We start from the raw sequence: 25,082 nt of genomic DNA, 5'->3' as shown, positions 1-25,082 counted from the left end.
TTGGATTTAGCCATGTGAGGATCTTTGGTTACTTTGACAAGGGAACTGACTCATGGAGAACTAGTGAAGAAGGGAACGAATGAGGTGGGAAGGGGAAGTTAGAGACCATGAAACTGTTGCCATCTTTCCCCACTCCCAATTCAGAAGATCCTGGCCCCTCAACTTCCCGTTTTTGTCATTCACCTTTATGTTGTGTTCCATCTCTCTTAATGTTTGTACACAACTTTAAATCCTTTCAAAATGAGCTGGCATGCAAACAGGATGGGACGGTCCCCCAGATGGGTTTATCTCTAGCCTCTGTTGGGGTGCAGAGCCCCTTATAACTTCCCTTCCCATCTGGTGATGGAAATGTGGCCTCCTGCCTGGTCCTGAGAGGAGGTGCTCCCCAGCACAACTGTGTACATTGCCTTAGCATGGGAGACACCAGCCCTTCCACTCCAGGAGGATGCGCTTGGGGCATAATCTTTGGGGGAAAGTTGAAGCTTGTTCTTGTCTCCTGTTGGCGAAGTCCCAGGAGTAACTGTGTTTGAGCGCCTCTTGTTACAGAGGAGGCCAAATAGAACTCTTGAAATTGGGGTAAACTAGAGGGATTTCAGAAGAGAGCAGCAGAATGAACAACAACATGGTGAAATAAGAAAAAAAAAAAATCAGCACCTGAGAAAGCTGTAGCTGTCACCCTTCAGGGATATGAGGATTCCTGCAGTCCTGCAGAGGATGACCTACATCTCACACGTGACTGTGGAATTTGCCGGGTATTTCAGGGAGGTGCTTTCCTGGGTTAGAGCCAGATGATGTCTCCGCTGGCTGGGACATAGCTGGCTTCCACTGAGGTACCAAGCGAGCTCCCCTGCAGTGTGTACTGGACACAATTTCCAGACAGTGCCTCTGTTATTACCAAGAGGTGCCTGCTGCCCGCTCACCTCCTTCCTGTTGATTCACTGGGGCCTCACCATTTTGGGCTCATGAAAACAAGACGTGTTTGGGAACACAGAATATGATTTTTGGGTTTTCCTTTTGTGCGGTGTTAAGATGCTAGCTGATGGTTATCCGGGCTGTGCAGAGGCTTTTTAGTTTGATGTAGACCCACTTGTTTATTTTTTATTTTGTTGCCCGTGCACTTGGTGTCAAATCAAAAACAATCATTGCCAAGATACTAAGGAGCTTACCACCTATCCTTTCTTTTAGGGGTTACATAGTTTCAGGTTTTATGTTCCCATCTTTAATTTGCTTCGAGCTGATTTTTGTGTGTGGTGTAAGTTACTGGTTCAGTCACATTCTCTTGCATGTATCTGTCCAATTTTACAATACCATTTATTAAACAGACTGTCTTTGACCCCATTCCTCGGCCATATACAGGGTCTGGCTCAAATAATGCCCCCCTTTTATTACAAAATCATAAGCATGTAATTCTGTAACCTAACAATATCACTCTCAAGTACACCATATGACATTTTAGGTGAAATGTTCAAATTGCTGCCCACCTCATAGGAGGCATTCACGTACTCTACCAACCACACTCAAGCAGGCGTTACTTCTGGCAGTCTGTGTATTAATTGACCATTTAGGCCTGGGTTTATTTCTGGGCTCTCTATTTTGCTTCTTTGATCTATGTGACTGTTTTTGTGCCAGTAACCTACTATTTTGATTCTTACAGACTTGTAATACAGCTCGAAATTAGACTGTGGTGCCTCCAGTTTTGCTCTTTTTTCTCAAGACTTCTTTGGGTATTTTCATGTTTTTTTTGTGGTCTCACATAAATTTTAGGGTTGTTTGTTCTATTCCCGTGAAAAATGCCATTGGAAGCTCAATAGGGATAGCATTGAATCTATAGAGTGCTTTGGGTAGTATGCAAATATTGACAATATTAATTCTTTCAATTCATAAAAATGAATTATTCTTCCATATATTTGTGAATTCAATTTCTTTATGTTTTCTTATTGTTGAGTTTTAAGAGTTCTTTGTATATTTTGGATAACTATCCTTTATCAGACATGTGTCTTGCAAATATTTTCTCCACTGTCTTCTATTTCTCTTGACCATGTCTTTTTAGAGCATAAGTTTTTAATTGTAATAAATCCAAGTTATCAGTTATTTCTTCCATGGATTATGCCTTTGGCGTTGTATCCAATAAGCTGTTGCCATAGCTCTGGTCACCTAGATTTTTTTTTGCATTGTCTTTTAGATGTTTTATAGTTCTGCACTGCATATTTAGGTCTATGATACATGTTCAGTTAACTTTGTGAAGGGTGTAAAGTCTGTTTATTTTTTTAATAAAGATTTTATTTATTTTTAGAGAGAGAGGAAGGGAGGGGACAAAAAGAGGGAGAGAAACATCCATTGGTTGCTTCTCACATGCCCCCAACCGGGGATCTGGCAGCACCCCAGGCCTGGGCCCTGACTGGGAATTGAACTGGCCACCCTTCCGTTTACAGGCCTGTGCTCAATCCTCTGAGCCACACCAGCCAGGGCAAGTTTGTTTAGATTTATTTATGTTTTGCATGTAGATTTCCAGTTGTTCCAACGCCAGTTGTTGAAACTTTTCTGCATTGTGTTGCCTTTGCTCCTTTGTTAAGGATCAGTTGAATACATTTGTATGGGCGTGTCTCTGGGCCCTCTATTCTGTTCTGCTGTTGGAGGACTGTCCTTTCACCAACACCACACTGTCCTGATTACTGTAGCTTTAAAGTAACTCTTGAAGTTGGGTAGTGCCAGTGCTCTGATTTTTTTCTTCAGTATCGTGTTGGCTATTCTGGGTCTTTTCTTTTATATACATATAAAGGAAAATATAATATATATTATATTATATATTATTTATATATATATTAATCCTCACTTGAGGATATGTTTATTAATGAGAGGAGGGGGAAGAGAGAGAGAAACTTCAGTGTGAGAGAAACATCATTCAGTTGCTTCCTGTATGCACCCCAACCAGAGATTGAACCCACAACCTAGGTATGTTCCCAGGCCAGGGATCAAACTCACAACCTTTTGGGGTATGGGACAACACTCCAACCAACTGAGCCACCCAGCCAGGGCAATATACTTTAGAATTAATTTGTCAATGTCTACAAAAATTACTTGCTTAGATTTTGATTGGGGTTACATTAAATCTATAGATCAAGTGGGGAAAAGATAGTTTTACAATATTGAGTCTTTTTATCCATGATCATGTTATATCATCTTTCCATTTATTTAGTTCTTTGATTTCTTTCCTTGGTGGTTTGTAGTTTTCCTCATATAGATCTTGTACATAATTTATTAGATTTTTATCTAACTACTTCATTATTTTTTGGTGCTTATGTAAATGGTGTTGTGTTTTAAATTCCAAGTTGCACTTGCTCCTTGCTGGCCTATGGGAAAATGGTCAGCTTTTGTATATTAACCATGGATAATGAAATCTTGCTATAATCTCTTATTACAATGTTCCAGAAGTTTTTTTGTTGATTTTTTTGGATTTTCTAATAGATGATTATGTCATCCATGAACAAAGATAGACATTTTCCCATTGTTCACCTTTTATTTCCCTTTCTTGTCTTACTTTCTTGTATTAGGTAAGACTTCAGGTCCACTGTTGAAAAGGAGTGGTGAGAGGGAATATCTCTGACTTTTCCTGATCTTAGCAGAAAAGCTCCTAACTTCTCACCATCAAGTATGATGTTAACTTTAGAATTTTTGTAGTTATTCTTTGTCAAGTTGAGGAAGTTCCCCTCTATATCTTAGTTTGCTGAGTGTTTTGTTTTTTCAATCGTGAATGCGTAACAGATTTCAAGTGCTTTTTCTGCTTTTATTGGTATGATTTTGTGATTTTTCTCCTTTAGTCTATTGTTGTGATGGATTACATTAATTGATTCTCAAATACTGAACCAGCTTTGTACGCTTGTGATAAATCTCACTTTGTTGAGGTGTATAATTATTCTTATACCTTATTGTAGTTTATTTGCTAATAATTTGCTGAGAAGTTTTGCATCTGTGTTCATGAGATGCATTGGTCTGCAGTTTTGTTTTCCTGAAATGTCTTTGTCTGATTTTGGTTTTAGGGTATTGCTAGCTTCCTTGAATAAATTAAGATGTATTCCCTTTGCTTTTATCTTCTGGAAGAGATTGTATAGAATTCATAAAGTATCTTTATTAAATATTTGGTAGAATTCACCAGTGAGCCCACCTGAGCCTGGTGCTTTCTGTGTTGGAAGGTTATTAATTACATAGGCCTATTCAAATTGTGTGTGAGTTTTATAGATTGTGTCTGTCAAGGACTTGGTCCATTTCATCTAGGTTATCAAATTTGTGGGTATGGAGGTGTTCATAGTATTCCTTTATTATCCCATTAATGTTCACAGAATCTGTAATGATGTTCCCTCTTTCATTTCTGGTGGTACTAATTTGTGCCTTTTTTTTTTTACTTAGTGAGCCTGGCTAGAGGTTTATCAATTTTATTGATCTTTTTATTACCAAAGATCCAACTTTTGGTTTTATCGATTTTTCCTATCAATTTCCTGTTTTCAGTTTCGTTAGTTTCTGCCCTAAGCCTTATTATTTATTTTTTCTGCTTACTTTGGATTTAACTTGCTCTTTTTTCTTTCTGATTGGAAGCTTAGATGATTCATTGTAGATCTTTCTTCTTAATACATATGTATTCAATGCCATAAATTTCCTACCAAGTGCTTCTTTTGCTGAAATGTGCAAGTTCTGATAAGTTGTATTTTTATTTTCATTTAAACCAAAATATTTCATAATTTCTCTCAAAATTTTTTTCTTTGTCCCATTTGTTATTTAGAATCATGTTATTTAATCTCTATGAATTTTTGCAGTGTTCTAGTTCTCTTTCTGATATTGATTTCTAGTTTAATTACATATATATGGGTGGAGAGCATATATTTTAAATTCTAGCCTTTTATATCTGTTTAGGTGTGTTTTACGGTCCTGAATGTCGATGAATGTTTCATGTGAGCACGAGTGCAAAGTGTATTCTGCCGTTGCTTAGTGAAGGAGTCTACTGATGCAGTTACATCTAGTTGATTGACACTGAGTTTAACTATGACCTTACTGATATTCTGCCTGCTGGATCTGTTCACTTCTGATAGAGGATGCTACTGTCCAACTGGAATAGTAAATTCATCTGTTTCTCTTTGCATTTTTATCAGTTTTTGCCTCATGTATTGCCTCATGCCTCTGTTGGTAGAGCATATATATTAAAGAGCTTTTATATCTTCTTGGAGAATTTTATTATTTTGCAATGTCCTTCCGTATTCCCAATAACTTTCCTTGTTCTGAGATCTGTTGTTTCTGAAGTGAATATAGCTACTGCCACTTTTTTTTATTAGGGTTAGCATAATATATTTTTCTGCATCATTTTACTTTTAATCTATATATATCTTTCTATTTAAAGTGAGTTTCCTGTAGACAACATATAGTTGGATTATTTATTTATTTACTTTATTACCCTCACCCGAGGATATGTTTATTGATTTTATTTTATTTTTTAAAAGATTTTCTTTATTTTTTAGAGAGAGGGCAAGGGAAGGAAAAGGAGAAGGATAGAAACACTGACATGTGAGAGAAACATCGATTGGTTGCCTCTCACATGCCCCCAACTAGGGACCTGGCCTGCAACTCAGGCATGTGGCCTGACCAGGAATTGAACCAGTGACCTTTCGATTTGTGGGATGACATCCAAACCACTGAGCCCACCAGTCAGGCCTGTTTATTGATTTTAGATGGAGGAAAAGAGAGAGAGAGACAGACATTGATGTGAGAGAGAAATATCAATTCATTGCCTCCCATATGAGTTCTGACCGGAGATCGAAATTGCAACCTGGGTATGTGCCCTGACCAGGAATTGAACCTGCAACCTTTTGGTATATGGGATGATGCTCCAATCAACTGAACCACCTGGCCAAGGCTGGATCTTTTTTTAAAATTCACTCTGACAAACTTGTCTTTTAATTGATGCATTTAGACCATTGACATTCAAAATAATTATTGATGTAGTTGGATTAATATCTACTGTATTACTGCTTTCTATTCATTGCCTTGATTTTGGTTCCTGTTTTTGTCTTCTGCTCTTTTTCTGCCTTTTTTGGCTTTACTTGCATTGCTTTTTTACATAACTTCCTGCCCTGAGACATGCACTCCACAGGGACCTGCAGTCTGTGCTGCTTGATGCGAGCTATCCTGAGCGTCTGGGGCTAGTCTTCTCTCTGCATCACCTGGAGAAGCAAGCACACCCAGGCGTCAGCCTGACTTCATATCTTTGGACATCAGCCGCCTATGCTTTCACCGTTTCCTGTCCCTAAGACAATGGAGACAGAGCATCTCATCTCAGAGTGAGAAAGAAACACATCTCATTCTCCTTCTTGGTCTAGGAGGCAGAGGGATAAAGGGAAACCAAAAAGTTGGGGTCATCATGATACCATGGTGTCACTGTCAGGATGGGCCCTGGGTGCAAACTTTATATATCAGGGTGAGATCACATCAAAAAGACTCCCTAATTCTTCCTTGGCCAATGGTAGACGAGTGGTGAGCATTTCCTTTCCCTTCAGGAAGGAAGATATTTGCATTCCAGTCATCTCCAAATGTTGAAGAACCCCTTTAAAAGCTGGGAGCAAAGTTGAGAGTGAACTTCTGTGAAGGCCTTGGATGACTTCTAATTTGGGATTTAGTAGAACTTAAATTCCTCTGGCATGTGTGCAGCTACTCACTGGCAGTGTGCACGAATGAAGTCAGGTGACGGCTGCCTCTCTGGCTGAGGCTGTGTGTGCTAGGGATTCGCTTTAGCGTCCCCCTTTTGGTGTCTGCTGGACCCTGGCAGGCCTTCTGTACATCTCGGAGCTCAGTTTTTCCTTGGCCAGAGCTCTTGTAGTGCCACGCTAGCTTCAGCACGTACACACACACACCCTTGGCGCTATCTGGTGCCAGGTGGATCTGCTCTTCTCCTGCCCACTCAGATCACAGGAGAGCGATGCCAGCCAGAGCCACTCTGACTGGTGGGACTGGTCTTGTACCTGTTTGGAGTGACCAGAACCTCCTTGCCACATTAGCTCCTGTCTTCCTCCTGCACCCTGGCTCTAGTACAGCTTTGGGCCCATTAGCCCTGAGTATGAAGTATATTTCTGAACATCTTAGTAATGTGGGGAGAGGTGTTGGCTTTTGTTTGTTGTTTCCAATTGAGGAGAAGTTTAATAGAAGCCAGGCTTTCCTAATACCTCTAATTCTTTCACAGGTAGCAATGTGGTTCTCTGGTTATATGCCTGCTCATCTCTGTCCAACGCTGGGTTCAGGTCTATGCTTAAAAAAACCAATGGCACATAGTGGCAGGAGAGTAACTGTTGGACAGGGGGCAATGGGCCCAGCTTCACGGACAATCACAGTCCTTTCCCTTTCACTTTCCACCTTGTCTATGAGGCTATAATGATGGTATGCATGAGAAATTCCATGAGAGTTTCTAATTTCTAAGGACTAATTCCTCCCTGGGCCGTACCCTGCCGGGAAAGGAGGTGGGAGGTGCCAGGCAGGGGTTGTTGGGCTGACTTGGCCCCTGGTCTGCCTCTCATGATCAGGAAATATGGGCTATTTGGAGGATAAAGTATCATTTGCCTTGATATATATATATATATATATATATATATATATATATATATATATTTTAGGAGTGTGCCTTTGTTGAGGACACTGGACTTATTCTTGTGGGTTATTTTTATTTATTTATTTTAAATGGCGCAAGATTAAAGTCTTCTGTCTTCTGTGTGGATTCACAGAAACACCCACAAATAGGCTGGCCTTGGTCTGTACTTATGTTTGAGAACTCGCTATCCTGAGGCTGTTGGGCCCGATCCTAGTTACCATCATATCTCTTACTCTTTACTCACTTGGCTCTATGAAAAAGAAATATTTTTTAAAAGGTGTTCTTCATTTGCCTCGTATAGTCTAGCTCAATGCTTTGCAACATTTTTCATGTCACTATCTATGTAGATTATGACACTGCGTAGAGGCAACGGCTCATCCCTAGGCAATAGATCAGGGGTGCCTGGCTTCCACAGGCCTTTGCCCTTCGCCTTCCTTTCATACTCACCTGGCTGTTCCTGGGACTGAAAGAGTTTTTATTTCCTTCTGGCACACATCTACCCACCAGGGGCACAGCGGAGCTCAGAAGCTCTGGCCTAAGACCTAAAGCAGATCACATTTTCAGGATACAGCCAAAAGTCCCATCTATAAACATTTCTCAAGGTATCTCCAGAGGGTGAACAAGCTTGCCCAGGGTGTTGTGAGTCAGGGAGAACTAAGTTCCTGGGGCCCTGCCCTTTGCTCAGTGCAGCACCACCATCTGCCCCCCTCCTGTGTGTAGCTGGGTACCGGCACTGCACGTCCTCTGTTCCCCCCCGCCCCCGTTAATGTGTCTGGGCTCCTTGGCTCTGTGGCCACATTCTGATGCTTAGCATTTTTCTTCCTACCCACCACATTCCTAAATATTTCACAACTAACATGGTGGGGACATGTCCCAACTTCGCTACATTTCCTGAACAGCTGAGAACATACCTTCTTAGGAAATGGTTGGAGGCAGCACAGGGTGCTCTGCTAATACCATCTGCTTGTGTATTTGTGACCTACACATTGACAACTGGCCTAAGTGGGATGCAGAGATTGCAAGAATACTGTAGCTCTCTTTTAACTCTTTGGACTGTATGGTACCAGGTATTGCTTCTTATGCTGGAATAAGGCTGTGAGCATGCTCATCAATCCATCAGTTCATTTATCTACTTATTTAACAACCCATTCAATAAATGCTGGGCAATGCAGAAGAAAGATAAAAGGCATCGATAGTTCTTGCCTTCCAGAAGCATATAGTCGAGTGAGGACTAGGTGTATAATGATGGTATGCATGAAAAATCCCACCAGAGGCAGTGCCTTGGGAGACACAGAAAAAGGAGCCCTCACACTTAGAGAGTGGGTCAGGGAGATTCCTTGGCTGAAATGAGATGACTGCTGAATTGAGTTTCTTCCATCTCTTCCTTCTTTTCTCTTGAGCTGAGTCATGTATATTAATCAGGTGAAGGAGAGAAGGGTTCCGGCAGTTGGAAACGATACAGAACTAAGGAGGCATATCAGAGAGCTTGGCATATTTGAGGAACTTCAGCTGCCATGATGTTTTTTTTCTGTCACAGCAGAGTCCTGATGGACAGCCGCAAGTGAGATAATGACCCCTCTAAAACATGTCTAGAAGAGGAATGGAGCCCTGGGGTGTTTCCCATGGAGGAGAGAGAGACTTGGATAGCGGCCTGGCTTGAGAGGACTTGTCTGGGCTTCTATGGGTACAGGCAGCACAACGGGGACAGGGAGGTTGCATTCTGAACCCTGCTCCTCTCACTCAAAAGACAGTGTGATCCCGGGCAAGTTACATGACACCTCCAAACCGGTGTCCTCACACATAAAGATGGTTATAATAATGCCACCTGGCCTCTGATGTGAGAATTAAATTACATAATTTATTAATATATGAAGAACCTAATGTAAATACCTGACAAATGTTAGTTTTTCTCTTCTTTTGTCTTTTCTCTTGCTTTTATCCTTCTTTCTTCTCATCCTCTCTTTTTCATGAGCCACCCTTTGATTAAGTGAGTAATACTTTCGAGCATCCTCCAAGGATCTGTATTGTCCATTATAGTAGCCACTCACCACATGTGGCTATGGAATACTTGACAAGTGGCTGGTCCTAACTGAGATGTGCCAGAAGTGTCAGACACAGTGGTGTAAGACTTCCAACAAGGAAAAAGGAGTGTAAGCTATTTAATGAATGATTTTTTTATAGATCACATGTTTAAATAACATTTCATCTATATTTGGTTAAATAAAATATGGTATTAAAATTAATTTTACCTGTTTCTCCTTATTGTTAAAAATGTGGCCTATATTTTATTTCTATGGAACACCACTGTGCTGGCTTTTGGGGACTCAGTGGTGAAAGGAAAAACTGACTGACTTCATGGAGCTTGGTGGGGGAAGATAGAATACCACAACTGACAACAAAACAGCAAAATAAATAAATAAATAAAACAAATATAAAGTCCACATTGTAATAAACACTACGAAGAAATGTTTCTCTGGGGAGGAAAACCGGGGGACCTAATTTAGACTGATGGTCACAGAGGCCCCTTGGATGTTGTGCTGGGCCTGCGGGGAGACCTTCCTATGGAGAGTTTCCAGGCAAAAGCGGGAATGGAGCACTCCAGGCAGAGGAAATAGACTGCCAGTCAGTGTTTGTTGAGTCTACCAAACTCCAGGGCACTGCAGAGAAGCTGTGGGGCTGCCAGGCACGAGAAGGTTCCCAGACTCCTTGGAGCTTGTGGTCTGGTGTGGAGACAGAAGAGGCAGGTCCCAGAGTGTGCAGGGCTGGGGTGCTACTAGCTCTGAGAGCATCTTTCCTCCTCTTTTCTCCCCCTCAGACCCTCACGGACCACAGTCTTGACAATGCAGGGCCCCAGGGCCTGTCAGTTCTTTCTGCATGTGGGTAATGCTCACATTTGTCCCTTTACCCGGTTCCCACTACTCTGTTTTGGCAATTGCCTCCCAACCAGTTTCCTTGCCTCCAGCATCTTGCTCCCTTTAACATCTGGGCACGGCTGCCAAATTAATCTTCCTGAGATACCATTGAGACCACATAAATTCCTTGCTTTAAAGCTTTTACGAGCTTCCTGATACTGGCAGAGGAGCAGTTTGCCGGGAGCTGCTGTACCTCTCTCCCTTTTCACCATCGTGACACAGTTCCTGGAGACGCTCGGCCTGCAGCAGCACTGGCAACCTCTCCAGCTGGCGTTGAGTAGTCTTTGAAGCCCTATCTCTAGCCTCCTTCCTGTATTTCCACTCCTGCCCCGCATCGTCCTCTGGGCCATGCGTGCTTGAGTCCTCACTGTTCTTCAAACACTGCAGTTGCACTGTCTCCCAGGGAAGGGCAAGAGCATATTAGTAGGAGCGTGGGTTCCAGAGTTAGCCTAACCAAGTTCAAATCCCAGCTTTGCCATTTCACTAGGTGTGAGAACCCTTTCAAGAGTTATCTTTTCTAAGCCTTCAGTTTCCTCCTCTGTTAATACTAGAAGGCTAGTAGTAGTTTGTACCCCTTAGGGATGGGCAGATAAGATGAGGCACTGTAGGTAAAGCATTTGTAGGTGCTTAGTCCAAAGTAAGTTCTTAATTCATGGGCATCATTTAAATAAACGGTAAGTCACGCTTGTGCTGATTAATAGAGATGCCTCCAGAAACCTCTGGCCCTGCTTTCATTTCGCACCCCCAGTGCCAGTTAGCAGCCTCCTTATGGCTGGTGATGGTCTGGGGTTCGACTTTTGTGTACCTTTAATGTGAACAGAAACTCTGGTTGGGGACACTGAATGGTGGTGTCAAGGAGCTGGACACGACCTCAAGACAGTCCAGTGTAGGACGTCTTGAGCTCCCTCAGAGTGTCCAAGTAGATCTAGAGGAGTTAGTTGAAAAACTCCTGACAGCTTTTGTGAAGCTAGTTATTATTATTTTTTTGCACAGCAGTCTCTAGTTGTTTTGTTTTTCCCAACCAAATTTTACTTATTGCTGCTTTATCACTTGCTTGGGGCCACTCTTAATTAGATGTCTTTTTTCTTATTTCCATCAGTGAGGAGCGGAGAAGAAGGCTGGAAGCTGGGAATATAGGAGACTGAGGTCTAGTCGCGCCTCAGCTGTGAACCTTTCGGTGAGTAAAGACCCCCACTTCTTCCTGTGTTCCTGCTCATACTTCTTCAGGTTCCCCATAGACTCAACCAGATCATGGATTTTGGAGGGTTGAAAGTCTCACACAACTCTAAGGTATTATTATTACCCAGTCTTTCTTCACCTTTTTTTTTTTTTCCTGAGACTTGGTTTGAGGCCCACTGTTAAATGAGGAGGCAACTCAAGGTCTTCTCATAGAGAGTGTTTTTTAAGATACTGCTACAGATAGACTTAAGGCAAATTAGCCATAAAGAACTCTTATTTTAAGTAGAACAAAAAAGAAGAAATTATCTTCACAAACAGTTCTAGATATTTGTTTTTGTTTTTTGTAAGTTTTGTTTTTTGAAAAAAAAAATAGTTTCTTAGTTTTGGATTGCAACAGACTGGTCACAACTCAAACAAATTACGTTACAAAGAATACACTGTGCTTCAGGGTCCCCTAAGTAACTATGCAAGGTCCTTTCCAAACTAGGAAGATTTAAATGGAAAAAGGCTTTGGTTCAAGGTTGACTTTTATATTTTTAGTCAAAAGCAGAGAGTGAATTAATGTGGGTAGAATAACGTCTCTCAATTTTTTTTTAGATCAAGACATAGAAATTCTAATATCATCTATTAAAGTCAGTATTTAAAATAAGTATTTAAAATATATAAACATAATGAAAAATTATTATATACATACATATATATGTTTTGGGGGACATTATCTACATCAGAAGCCACTGAAAAAGAGACTTTGTCTTCTTTTTCATTTATCTTTTTTGAAGACATAATATGCAGCGGATTGTCAACAAGAGAGGAATATAATACCTGGTCCAGAGTTAGAGCAGCATAAATACAGGGTGGGGCAAAAGTGGGTTTACTTGTTCATATGGAAAATAATACAATAATTAATAAATAATAATAAAGAGTGAACTCTGTGTTTCCTGTACTCATAACTGTAAACCTACATTTGCCCCACCCTGTATTTGTAAAGTGAGAATAAATGAAAGTGAATAAAAAATTAAGTTTTCAACAACTCACTATGGAGATCAAAATATCTATAAATTACCCCTAAAAACAACTAAATTACTGTAGTTTTAAAGATTTAAAAGCTAGACCTGAAACTATGGAATTTCCAGAGGAAAACATAGGTAGTAAACTCTGTGACATTGTTTTCAGCAGTATCTTTTTGGCTACATTTCTTCAAACAAGGGGAGCAAAAGAAACAGGGAAGACTATATAAAAAATTTTTGCACAGTGAAGGAATTCATCAACAAAATGAAGAAAACCTACTGAATGGCAGAAGATACTCGCAAATGATATATCCAATAAGGGGTTACTACCCACAATATATAAATAACTCATGCAACTTTACACCAAAAAAATCAAACAATTTAAAAATGGGCAGAGGACCTGAATAGACAGTTCTCTCAAGAGGACACACAGGAGGCCAAAAGACATATAAAAGAATGTTCAACATCACTAGTCACCAGGGAAATTCAAACTAAAACCACATGAAGTTTTACTTCACATTTGTCAGAATGGCTATCATCAATAAATCAGCAAATAATAAGTGCTGAAGAGGATGAGGAGAAAAGGGAACCTTCGTACACTTTTGGTGAGATTGTAAATTAGTGCAGCCACTATAGAGAACAGTAAGGAGATTCCTCAAAAAGTTAAAAATAGAACTATCCAGCAGTTCCACTTCTGGGTATTCAACCAACGAAAACAAAAACACTAATTTGAAAAGATATATGCACCCCTATGTTCAATGCAGTATCACTAGTAATAACCAAAATATGGAAGCAACCAAAATGTCCACCAATAGATGAATGGATAAAGAAGGTGTGATATGGACCTAGAGGGTATTATGCTAAGTAAAATAAGTCAGACAGAGAAAGACAAATAGCAGATAATTTCATATGTGAAATCTGAGGAAAAAAACAGGATAAAATGAATAAACAAAACAAACAGACCCATAGATATAGAGAACAAGTTGATGATTGCCAAGGGGGAGGAGGTGAAGGAATGGGAATAAGAAATTAAAAAACACAAATTTTTGCTCACGTGGAACTGATATCCTAGTGGTGGGGTAGGGCACAGACAATATGCGAAGCAGCAAAATATATAGTATGGCAGGGGGTGGAAAGTGCTGCGAAGCGTGTTCAGGGTGGAGGAGCGGTTTGAGTTTTAAGTATGGTGATAAAATAAGGAGGGCTTCACTGAAAGCTGACATCTAGAAAGCACATTAAATAGCCCTGGCCAGGGCGCTCAGTGGGTTAGAGTGTTGTCCTGATAAGCCAAGATTGCGGGCTTTGTTCCCTGTCAGCGCACGTACAAGAATCAAGGCATATACAACCAGTGAGTGCATAAATCAGGGGAAACACAAACTGATGTTTCTCTTTCTGAAATTAATAAATAAAAAAGTTTAAATATTAAGTAAGTAAATAAATAAATAAATAACTGTAGCATTTGACTGTAGGAACAGGAACAAAATGCTAACAGGAATTTAGAAGATGTCTTATATAATAGGTCCTCAATCTGCATTGTCTAAAGAAACAAAATTAATACGGTGCCCATCACACGTGTCCACTGTTATGACAGTCCTTCTTACCTTGGGCCCCCAGACTTTCCTCTCTTATGTTACTTGCCCAGAACCAATTTTCAGAAGAACCTGTCAAGAACAATGATTCAATGGCTCTGATACCAGAATGCTGGGAATAATGAAAAACTGGAAGAAGCATGGGAAATTGTCCTAGACCAATGATTCCGACCTTATCAAATAAGAGAATGATCAATTTTTAACATCAGAGAATTTCTAGGTTCCCTCCCCACTGCATCCCACAATTTGATCGTGGCTACTGTTTTAGTATCTGTTGGTTAAGAGAGAAAGACATACCCATACCAATCCAGGTGGCCTCTTAGAATGCAACCTTGACCCAGGTATCTTCAGCTTCCCTGACGAGGCCACCAACATTTTAGACCAAATTTCTCGTTGTATAAATGAAGCAAAGGAGAATTTCTGATTAAGAAAATTAGCCAGCATGCAATTCAGAAAAGCATAGGATGTTTAAGTAGAGATTTGGAAACATTCAGAAGCCACAACCAGGTCAACATGAGGTCTCTTACTCAAAGAAACATGCCAACACCTGATTAATGGATTCCATTCTTGGGGAGACAGAAATGTTCTTTTTTAAAACTATTTTTTAAAAACTTTATTTTTCAAGTACAATTTACATTCCCATTATTCTGCTTTAGTTTCAGATGTATAGCGTAGTGGTTAGACAACCATATACTTTCAAAGGGGCCCCCCAATAGAGTCGCAAATATTCTTGTTTTTTTCTTATTTTCATGTGGCACTTTAGTGTTAATTTAATCATTAGCTTCATGGTATTGTTGAGAAATCTCCACTCTGAGCTCTTGCGATGTGTTTTACCCCGGGGAAATGCCTTCATGGGCTGCCATATGAAACACAGGGTGCCCAGTAAGATTTGAATTTCAAATAACGCACGCAATACATAGCACGTACTTATGCTAGAGATCATTTGTTTACCTGACATTCAAATTTCACTAGTATTCTGTACTTTCATTGTTGTTGTTAGATGTGGCAAGTCCACCTCCAGATGTTCAGAGTACTACCAAGTACTGACAGGTAGGAACTGAAAACATGGGTGACGTTCTTCACAGCTGTCAACACCGGTTACGAACACATTTTCTGGGGACCTTTCGATTGCTTTCAAAGGAAGGCTCACGTGTGGGTTTCTCAGACTCATGCGGTTCCTCATGGACACACAGCCCAATTCAGACTCCAGCAGGCAGGCAGCAGTTACTCGTCCTCCTTCTTCCCCTCTGCTCATTCTCATTTGCTTTGTGGTTTGGTCATGAACGTGTATACCGGACCTTCTGTGAGGTGGGGAGGAAGCAAAGGTGAAGCTTCCTTTGGGATGAAGTAATGACTTTAGGGTCAAAGCAGGGGACAGGGCAGGTAGGAAGGAGACTTGCACTCACTCAGACCCCTCACTCTCCTGTGCAGGAGTCAGAGCGTCTTGCACGAAGCACAGCGAGCTGTGAACCTCCCCACTTTGTCTTGTCTGAACTTGAATTTAAAGGAGGTTGGAGTTCAGATGCTTTTGTCTCATTCTTTCTCATATAGTTCCTCTCTCCATAAGTTAGGTTCAAAGGAAGAGCTGCATTGGACCTTTTTTCTTTTCATTTTTTAAATTTTAGATTGGATATTTTAGTATTTTTTCACTCCAATTATAAAATAAACAAATTTATTCCCAAACCATGCAAAATACTATGACAAAGCCAAAGAAACAGTTCATTTAAATGACCATTCACATTGAAATTCTGTCACCTCCAGGCCGACCTGTGTAAAAGATGGCTTTTCATAACATGTTCTAGGGGTCAGAGGGTTTTGCTGGCCAGGAGGTTGGAAAGAAAACACTGAAAATTGGGCTTCTTGTTGGGTGGGATTTTGTTTCCTGCCCAGAAATGGGATTTTGAAAGTTCATTTTACAAAGTTCTCTGATGGTGAATGCCAGTGTCTGCCTTTTCTCCCCCAAATGAGACCTCAACTTCTTGGTTGGTAGGGGATGAATATTTGAAATCAGAGAATATAGAGAAATTTTGAAACGGAGCAGTTAGCGGTAGGCTGTAACAATGAACAGAATAAAATAAGGGCTATAAGGCGGTAGGTAGCACATGAGTTGGCATGAGTAGCACTGCTTTGATTCACTCGTGAATTATTTTTGAGTGCAAGCTTGGTGCTTTGATTAGTGAGGAGCTCCTGGACAGTGAGAAGAGATCGAGTGTAACACTGAGAGAGAAGGGCTGTGGTAGAGAGATGTGCGGGTGCTGTGGGGCCAGAGAGGGTGCAGTCTAAATAGAATGGAAGTTCAAGATCAAGGGAAGAGTCACCTCCAAGGCCAAGTCTTTCCAGCTTAAACTTCTTCTTTGTGAAGAAGGGGGTCCCAGCCTGGGATTTCTCAGGACACACTTGATTCCTGATGTGCTGTTCTATCATCAGACCCCGTGACTGAAGAAAACGAGTCTCTTCCATTTCTTTTTTTACCCTTTCCAACTCTTCAGCTGGAAAATCCCAAGAAGACACAAAAATAGAGAGAATAGTATAATGCAGCCATTACATAGTTTCAACTATGACTAACCCACGGCCAATTTTATTCTATTTCCCTATCCGCTTCTCCTCTCCCCCATGTAGTTTTCATATTAGTCATGATTCTCCAGAGAAACAGAACAAAACATGTGTGTGTGTGTGTGTGTGTGTGTAAATAGATGGAAAGATTTATTTGTTTGTTCATTTATCGATTTATTTTAAGGAATTGACTCTTGAGATGATGGGGGCTAGCTAGTTCAAGCTCTGTGGGGGAAGCCCTGCAGGCTGAAGGCCCAGGGAAGGGCTGATGTTGCAGTTTCTATTGGGGAGACAGTCTGGAGGCAGAATTACTTCTTCCTTGGATTTGCTCTTAGAGCCTTCAGCTGATTAGCTTTTCTCTGCTTTTCCGTCTCGGGGAGGACAATCTGCTTTGCTCACTGTCTACTGATTTAAGTGTTGAGCACATATAAGAAATATCTTCACAGCAACATCCAGACTGGTGTTTGACCAAGCACTGGGTACTATGGGCTTAGCCAATCTGACATATAAAATTAACTATTACAATTTTGAAACTAATCTGTCATCCTATTATTTTGTTCATGATATTTCAGGATAGAGTTCTAAAAAATAAAGATGGAAAAAAACCCTGAAAACGCAATACTATTATTACTCTCACAAAATTAAAAATCCTGAAGTGTGTTTGTTTGAGTTAAGATCCAAATAAAGCCCACACATTGCAATTATAGATATGATTCAGAGGAGTCTCTGTTGATGTGTAAATTCTCCTTTCATCTCTGTTTGTTTTGCTTAACTTTTTTTCTGTAGAAAAACTAGTTTGTCTTGTTAAATTTTGTATCACTGGGTTTTACTGGTTGCATCCCCATGTCATTTACCATGCTTCTCTGCCCCTATATTCCCTGTCATTGGTAATATAGAGAGGAGGACACCCAAATTATTATTTTGCAGTCTTGTTGGCTTGTCTTTTTTGGATGTCAGCAGTCCTTGTTTATGAATGCCTGAGTTTGTTTACTCATTTATTAGGGTTTGTAAAGTTCTAAACTATATAATTTCATCTTCAGTTATTAACAGAAATGTTTATAAAAAGAGAAATTTCCCCTCATTAACTATATGGGTACAGTTCTTCCTAATCCTTTATCCCAGTGTTTTCCAAGGTCAAATTGATTAACTAGTGGGTGTCTGCTGGCGTGTTCTTGGGGGCAGGGAGGGAGGTCTGCAAGTTTTCTATCGCAATAACCTAACTGCATTTCATCTCGACAATGCCTGAGAAATGTCCAGGTGTGCTGGATCACTGGGAGGAGCCTCCTGTGTCGGGGTTCAACCGATGATCTCCGTGTTGGAGCTCACATTTGTAGGTAGGACCTGGCAGGGGCAAAGAGCCTGCTTTAATTATCAAAGGCTGATGAATAAGAGGATGGGCTTGATATGCCCGACAGCCTTTCAGTGCTTTCAATGCGAGTAGAGAATTGAGTCGATTTGGGGGACCCATTATGTACAGATTCTGGACCAAAAAGAAGATATTGGTTGCTTTCAGTGCCTGAGTCACACTATGAAAGGTGAGAGATTGTTGTTGTACTTTATTTGTAGTAGTTTAATTTGTGTTGGTTTTGTGGTTTTGCTTATATTTAATGTATATATTGCTTTTGTTTTTATAGTTGTCCATATATTTCTACTATTTAGGAAAATTTATAATAAAAACAAGTCAACCTACCGGCTATGAAAGAACTTTTATTTTTCTTTTGAAAGGTCTGCATGTAACTCCAGTTTGAGAAATAGTGCTTTATCCCCTTCTGGCTCTCACAGGGCTGTTAGCTAACCCCACGTTCAGTGCGCTGTGTCCCGTTAAGGAGTGCCCTCCTGCGGAGGGTGTCTGCGGCCTGGTGGTGTGCACAGGGAGAGCAGGAACACTCGGAGGTAAAGAGCTATGTTGGGGAAGGGTTCTAGTGGGCCTCCTGCCCTCCCTGATATCACCCTAAACTGCAGCCGCCTCCTGTGTGTCTTTCACTGGTGCCTTGTGAGTTTGGGTGGATGGAGAATCTTAGGCCATACCTACACATGGCCACAACAACTCTTTGGAAAGATAAAAGCAAAATGAAAGCTACTATCCAAAGCAGCCTTCTCCAACTTTAATGTGCTGATGAGTTACCTGGGGATTGCTAAAATGCAGATTCTAACTCAGTAGGTAGGAATGGGGCCTGAGAAGCTGGATTTCCAACCCTCCCAGGTGAGTGACTATGTTGTCTTTATGTCACAGTCATCTTGCTTGACGTTTTTTAGATAGTACATATAAAGCTCTTAGTACAATGTTTGACACAGAGTCAGCCTTCGATAAATGTTCAAGATTCTTGTTGTGATTGTTAGAGTTAGCTTTTGAGGCATGGAGAAGGGTGGAAGTGTTGGGAAAGAGGGCGGAGGTTCAGGCTTGAGTCAGGATCCCACTGTTGCATTTATAAGCTATTTGAACCGGGCAGGTTAGCATTTCATGTCTCTGTTCTGTTGATGTAAAATAGGGACAAAGATACTACGCCACAGAGTTGAGAGGACTCTGTGCATTGCTAGAGTGGTGGGTGCTCGACAGATGTCTTTTTTGTCCTTTTTCCCTTTTGGACATAGATTTGGGGTTGAATCTTGGTTCTTTTATGACACTCTTGTGAATTGTGTTATAGTCTCTATAAAATGCACCTTTTTACCATTATCTTTAAAATGAATATAGTAATTATGAGGATTAAATTAATTAGTCCATGTAAAATGTGTTGGCACTATTGGATGGCTCTTAGCATTCCTCCCATTTAATAGCCAACCACACCTTTTCTACCCCAAGCTTCAACCTTTCTGTGTTTTCTTACTCACTTGTCTAACTTTTACGTACTCCAGCATGAGGAGGCCTGCCCCCTGCTCCTAATGCTGCCCTTCCTGTGGGGTGAACACTTCCATAGCCCATCGCAACCAGGCAGGGCAGGGGACATTGTGCTTCATTGCTTCGCGCTCCCATTCTCCACACCCTAGACACAGAAATCGCTTTGGGTCCTGCCTGAGTTGGGATCAGGCACTCCTCCACAGAGCTCTGAGGCATTTAAAGCGAAAACAGCCTATAACATTTATGCAGCATCTACTACGTGGCAAGAACTTTACTTGTATTATGTCAGCTTATCTTCAGCTTCATTAGGTAGTTCGAATGATATCATCATTCTCATTTTATAGAAGAAGACTGAAGCAAAGTTAAATAACGTCCCTCAGGTCAAGCACACAGCAATGGAGCTGGCCTTTGTGTGCAAATGGTCTGATTCCAGAATCTGGGCTCTTACTCCCTGAGGGGGAATTTTAAAATTTTGATGTCTGGGCTTACCCAGACTAATTGAAGCAGAATCTCTAGGAAAGGGGTTCTGGCCTCTGTGTGTGTGTGTGTGTGTGTGTGTGTGTGTGTGTGTGTGAGCTCTTCAAGGGATTCTATGGCGCAGCCAGGATTGAGAAGAGGTAACACTGCTCGTGAGTCTCCCTCAATGACTTGGAACCTGAGACTGTAGAGGGCACTGCTGTTCTTGTTCTCTACTTTTCCTCTGCCTGTTAGCGATTTAAAACATTTTTATTTTTATTTTTATAATTGTCAGAGGTCCTCCTCTGAGTGACATTCCTAAGGAAGTGTGGTAAGCTGAGTAATGGGCCCCTGAAGATGTCCGTGTCCTAGTCTCCAGAAACCAAGAGCACGTTACCTTACATGTGCAGGGAAGGCAAAATTTGACCTTCAGCCATGTGACAGCTGTGACTCTTTAACGAAAAGACAGATTAACAAAACAGTTTTTTAAATATTTACAGCACACATCATGTAGAGATATCTCAACAAAAAGTAACTCAAAGCAGAAGCTTTGAATTCCAGCTTATATAGCATCCTCAATGAAGAACAGTAAGTTTGTAGAAAGGCATTTTTAGGGTTCCAAGGACAGCAAATTGGGGAAGGGCAAATATATGGGAGGTAACTAATGGGGTAAGGTCAGCATGTAGCTTCCTCTGATGCCATCTCTGGGAAGAGAAAAGTGTGTAAGTTGTTTTTTTAAAAAAGGAACTCAAGGGTATGTTTGTTTATTGTTATAAATTTAAAGCAATTGCTATTTAAGATAGTTTTTTCCTAAGTCTAGGACAGTTCAATGTATTTCTTTTTTTTAAAGCCTGGAGCTGATGAGGTCTCCTTACAGGATAAGAAACAATCAAATAGCCTTGATGTCTATTCTTGGGACCTTGCTCTAGGGACCAGTGGGATATTTATGTAGAATGAGAACTCTCTACAAAAAATCTTTTTAGGCGCACAAGTCCAAATCTTTAAAGGTATACCCATTTTAATAGGACTCTAAACCATTGCCCTTTTATGGCTAAAATCAATACACCTTTATGGCTTAACTGTGGACACAAGAGGGATCCCTAAAAAGGGTACAAAAGATGCATTCCCCTCAAGACCCAAAGTTTCTCCCAAAGACACTCTAAGAAAATAAAGACCTTCATTGTTCTGGTCTCTTACAGAGATGCCTTAAATCACAGACCAGCTAATCTCTATTACCTGATGGGCTACTGGGAATTTTTGTAGCACAAATAAAACGAAGAAAGCAGGGATGACAAAGGCCCTATATGGCCTCCTTATGACAAATGCACAAAGATAGTGACAAAGAAAACAATGACTATTCCTGAAAGGTTATATGTAGCCCACAACCAAATCCACAGAGTCACTATTTGAAGAACTAAGTTTTACAACTTTTTTTGAGAGGGGTGGCATTTGGAAAGGAATTTGAGAAAGAAAGGTTAAGGAAAAATTATACCTCCCTTTCTTGGCTGGGTACTACAAATGGAGGTCTGGGGTTGCTGAGTCTGGTAGGAATTCTTAGCTTTCACTGGCTTTTTGTCAGTTTTCCTAGGATCCCATGTGCTGGCTCTAGAGCTGGTCGAGCATCCCAACTGGCCCCATCTGTGTCTGCAGAGACTGGGGAGGCAAAACTTTACCCATCTTGGGTTTTAACAGGGACTCTTTAACAAGCAGACAAATTAACAAGAGAAAAACAGTTTTTATTTTTTATTTATGTATTTATTATTTACTTATTTATAGAGAGGTCTTTTACTTTTCTATATTCTCTTACATATTCTTAATCTATTTACATGTATTACTTTTATAATTGAACAAAGCAGTTAATATAAATATGTAATGATATGCAATTGATGGTGAAATAAAAAGTATAATTCCAGTTCAGTAAAAAAAATAAAATTTGTATGTCAGCACACATGAAGAGTCCCTCTCCGTATATTAGGAGGGATCAAAAAAACCCAGAATTTATTTATAAAAAATTGTGTATTTATTCTTTCACCGTCATCTTCAGTCACTTTAAAAGTCCTCTCCCTTTGATGCAATATACCTACGGAGACGTTTTTTCCACTGCTCAGAACAGTTTTTGAACTTGTTGATTTTGATGCTTTTTGGTATTTCTGCCATTTTTTGCTTTACCTCTTCCACACCGGCAAAATGTTTCCCTTTGAGGATGTTTTTCACCCAGGGAAACAAAAAAAAAGTTGCTTGGGGCAAGATTGGGTAAATAGGGAGGTGAGGCATGGGGGTCATGCTGTTTTTTGTCAAAAACTGCTGAACACTTAGCATGGTGTGGGCAGGTGTCTCGTAAACCACCCATCATAAAATGGGCAAACATATTGAATCTTCCAAAAAATTCACTGAAGCCGAACGCAGCCTCTCACAACAATGCCAACTGGTGCCCTGATACATATGTGTTCCTAGAACACTCACCTAGTGGGGAAGCCTGTACTACAAAGGGCCTGTCCTCTGGAAGGTAATTCTGTTTTGGGGGGAGGTTCACTCATATTCGTGGCAGATTTTTTAAATCTTTTTTTCTATTACCATATTTTGTTGTGTATGCTGTGCTCCTGTGCATAATGTGCACCCACATTTTTGACCCAAACTTTCAGGAAAAAAATCTTTTGTTTTAATTTTTAATTCAATTATTTATTTATTTATATTTAGAAACAAAACTGGTTATTGTGTTCGGGGTATTATTTTGCATACGGATATCGTTATTGCTTTCTAGAGTTACACTTTTAATGCATAAGCATAAATAAAAGAATTAAAAACATTTATATAGATACAGAATTAGTACTACCCATGTATAATGTGCATCCTTATTTTTCCCTCAAATATTTGGGCAAAAAATTGTGCATTATACATGGCAAAATACAGTATTTTATTTTTAAATAGCAGTTCGTATTTACCACTATTTCATATTAGTTGCAGGTGTACAGCACAGCAGATAAACATCGATATAGTTTAAAAAGTGTTCCCTCATGATTCAAATGGCCATCTGGCACCATCCATAGTCATTACAATACTTTGACTATATTCCCTACGCTTTACCTTACAGCCCTGGGACTATGTTGTAACTGCCAGTTAGCACTTCTTAATCCCGTCACCTTTTCTTCACCTTGCCCCCAACACTCCTCCCCCTGGTATTCATCAGTCTGTTCTCTGTATCTATACATTTGTTTTGTTTGTTTATTTTGTTCTTTAGATTCCACATGTAAGTGCTATCACATGGTATTTGGCTTTCTCTGACTTATTTCACTTAGGTCTGCTGTTGCAAATGGTAAGATTTTATTCTTTTTTTATGTACCACAGTTTTTAATCTACTAGTCTACTGATGGACACTGGGGCTGCTTCTGTGTCTTGGCGGTTGTAAATAACACTGCAATGAACACGGGGGTGCATATATCCTTTCGAATTCGTATTTGAGGTTTCTTCGGATATATGCCCAGAAGTGGAATCACTGGGTCATGAGGCAGTTCCATTTTTAATTTTTTGAGGAAACTCCACGCTGATAAAAACAGTTTATTAATGCATGCAGTATACCTCACAGGGGAAAAAAACCTCAGTGAAAATTATCTTAAGGTGGTGGCTTAGAATTCTGGCTTAAATAGTCTGTGCAACAAAGGACAATAGATTTGTCGAGAAATGGGCGGAAATGGGAAACAGTTTTAGGAGGTAAACTGTGGGAAGATAAACACATGGGGGGCAACTAATGAAGTGAAATTTGTGTGCAGATTCCTCTGGTGCCATGTCTGGGCTAAGAATCTATTTCCAGTGAAAGGAGAGTTTATATCCTGCCTGTATATCACCTGGTAGAAAGGTGAGGGCAGAGACAGCTTTTCGTGCATTTGCTGCTTCTTAGTTGCCTTCAGCTCAAAATAATTTTTATATCAAAGAGGCATATTTTGGTATGAGATGTTCTGGTTTCTTTCACACGGTAAAAGGGATTTTGAAGATTTGATTAAGTTAAGGATTTGGGGATGGGAAGAGTACTCTGGATTATCTGAGTTGGCCCAATGTAATAACTACAAGGGTCCTGGTCCTCATATGAGGGAGGCGGGAGGATCAGTCAGAAGGAGGACATGTGACAGCAGAAGAATGGGAGTCAGCACCAGAGAGAGAGATTTGAAGATACTGTGATGCTGAACTTGAGGATGGAGGAAGGAGCCACGAGACAAAGAATGCAAGAAGTCTCTTGAAGTTAGAAAAGGCAAGGAAGTGGATTCTCCCCTAGAGCATGGCCCTGCTAACGCCTGGATTTTACTCCAGTGAGACCCATTTCAGACTTCTGACCTTCAGAACTGTGAGTTAGGACACTTGTGTTGTAATTTTTTAGAGCAGCCATAGGACACTAAAGCAGGGGTGGCTGGTGGTGCAGAAAGAACACTGTCCACCAGTACCCCAGATATTTGGGGTCCTTTCCTGCCTTCTACCTCTTACTGACTGTGGATATTCAGACAAGACGTGGAATGTCTCAAGCTCAGCAGCCTCTTCTGTGAAATGGAGCCAATACAACTTGCATTCGAGGGCAGGACTGGGCCGATGGCCGCGGTTACTTCACAGAGGCAGTCCCTGCCGGGCCTTGGTCCTTTGGCTCAGCTCAGCCCAGCTCAGCACTTCCAAAGTAGAACCACAGTCCCCTCTCTCCCAAGCTGAGCCTGAGACCTCTCACGTCATCTTGGCTTCTTTCATCAAAAACTGAAATTACCTTGTTTCTTTCTTTACTTATCATAGGTACTTTCCAAAATCAGGAATTATTATTTCTTAGATTAGGTTTTAAAAATGTAACAATTAAAATAAACAGTGACACATAAATTTCCCAACCCCAAGAGGCTGAGAGACCAAAGAGTTATTCTGCTGATGGCTCCTGCACTCAGAATTGCAGTGTTCAGACAT

At 40.6% G+C, this 25,082-nt stretch overlaps 1 protein-coding gene across 4 annotated transcripts in view; it reads left to right on the top strand.

The window, feature by feature from the left end:
• The window catches only part of TMEM45A (transmembrane protein 45A), an 82,467-nt gene that overhangs the window by 32,781 nt on the left and 24,604 nt on the right, over positions 1 to 25,082 (top strand). For 3 of the 4 annotated variants that reach the window (XM_045193564.2, XM_045193563.2, XM_045193565.3), the window contains one exon: positions 11,633 to 11,710. Coding sequence is in view for 1 of the 4 variants with exons in the window: in XM_053919424.2 (XP_053775399.1) it covers positions 18,390 to 18,396 (7 nt within the window). In the remaining 3 variants the exon portion in view is untranslated. Of the gene's footprint in view, positions 1 to 11,632; positions 11,711 to 18,253; positions 18,397 to 25,082 lie in introns of those variants that run through there. The other variant, XM_053919424.2, reaches the window with a different exon arrangement.

This window comes from Desmodus rotundus, chromosome 2 (assembly GCF_022682495.2).
Source record: "Desmodus rotundus isolate HL8 chromosome 2, HLdesRot8A.1, whole genome shotgun sequence".
Lineage (NCBI taxonomy): Eukaryota > Metazoa > Chordata > Mammalia > Chiroptera > Phyllostomidae > Desmodus > Desmodus rotundus.
The sequence above is the reverse complement of the archived record's forward strand: the minus strand, read 5'-3'. Positions and strand labels throughout refer to the sequence as shown.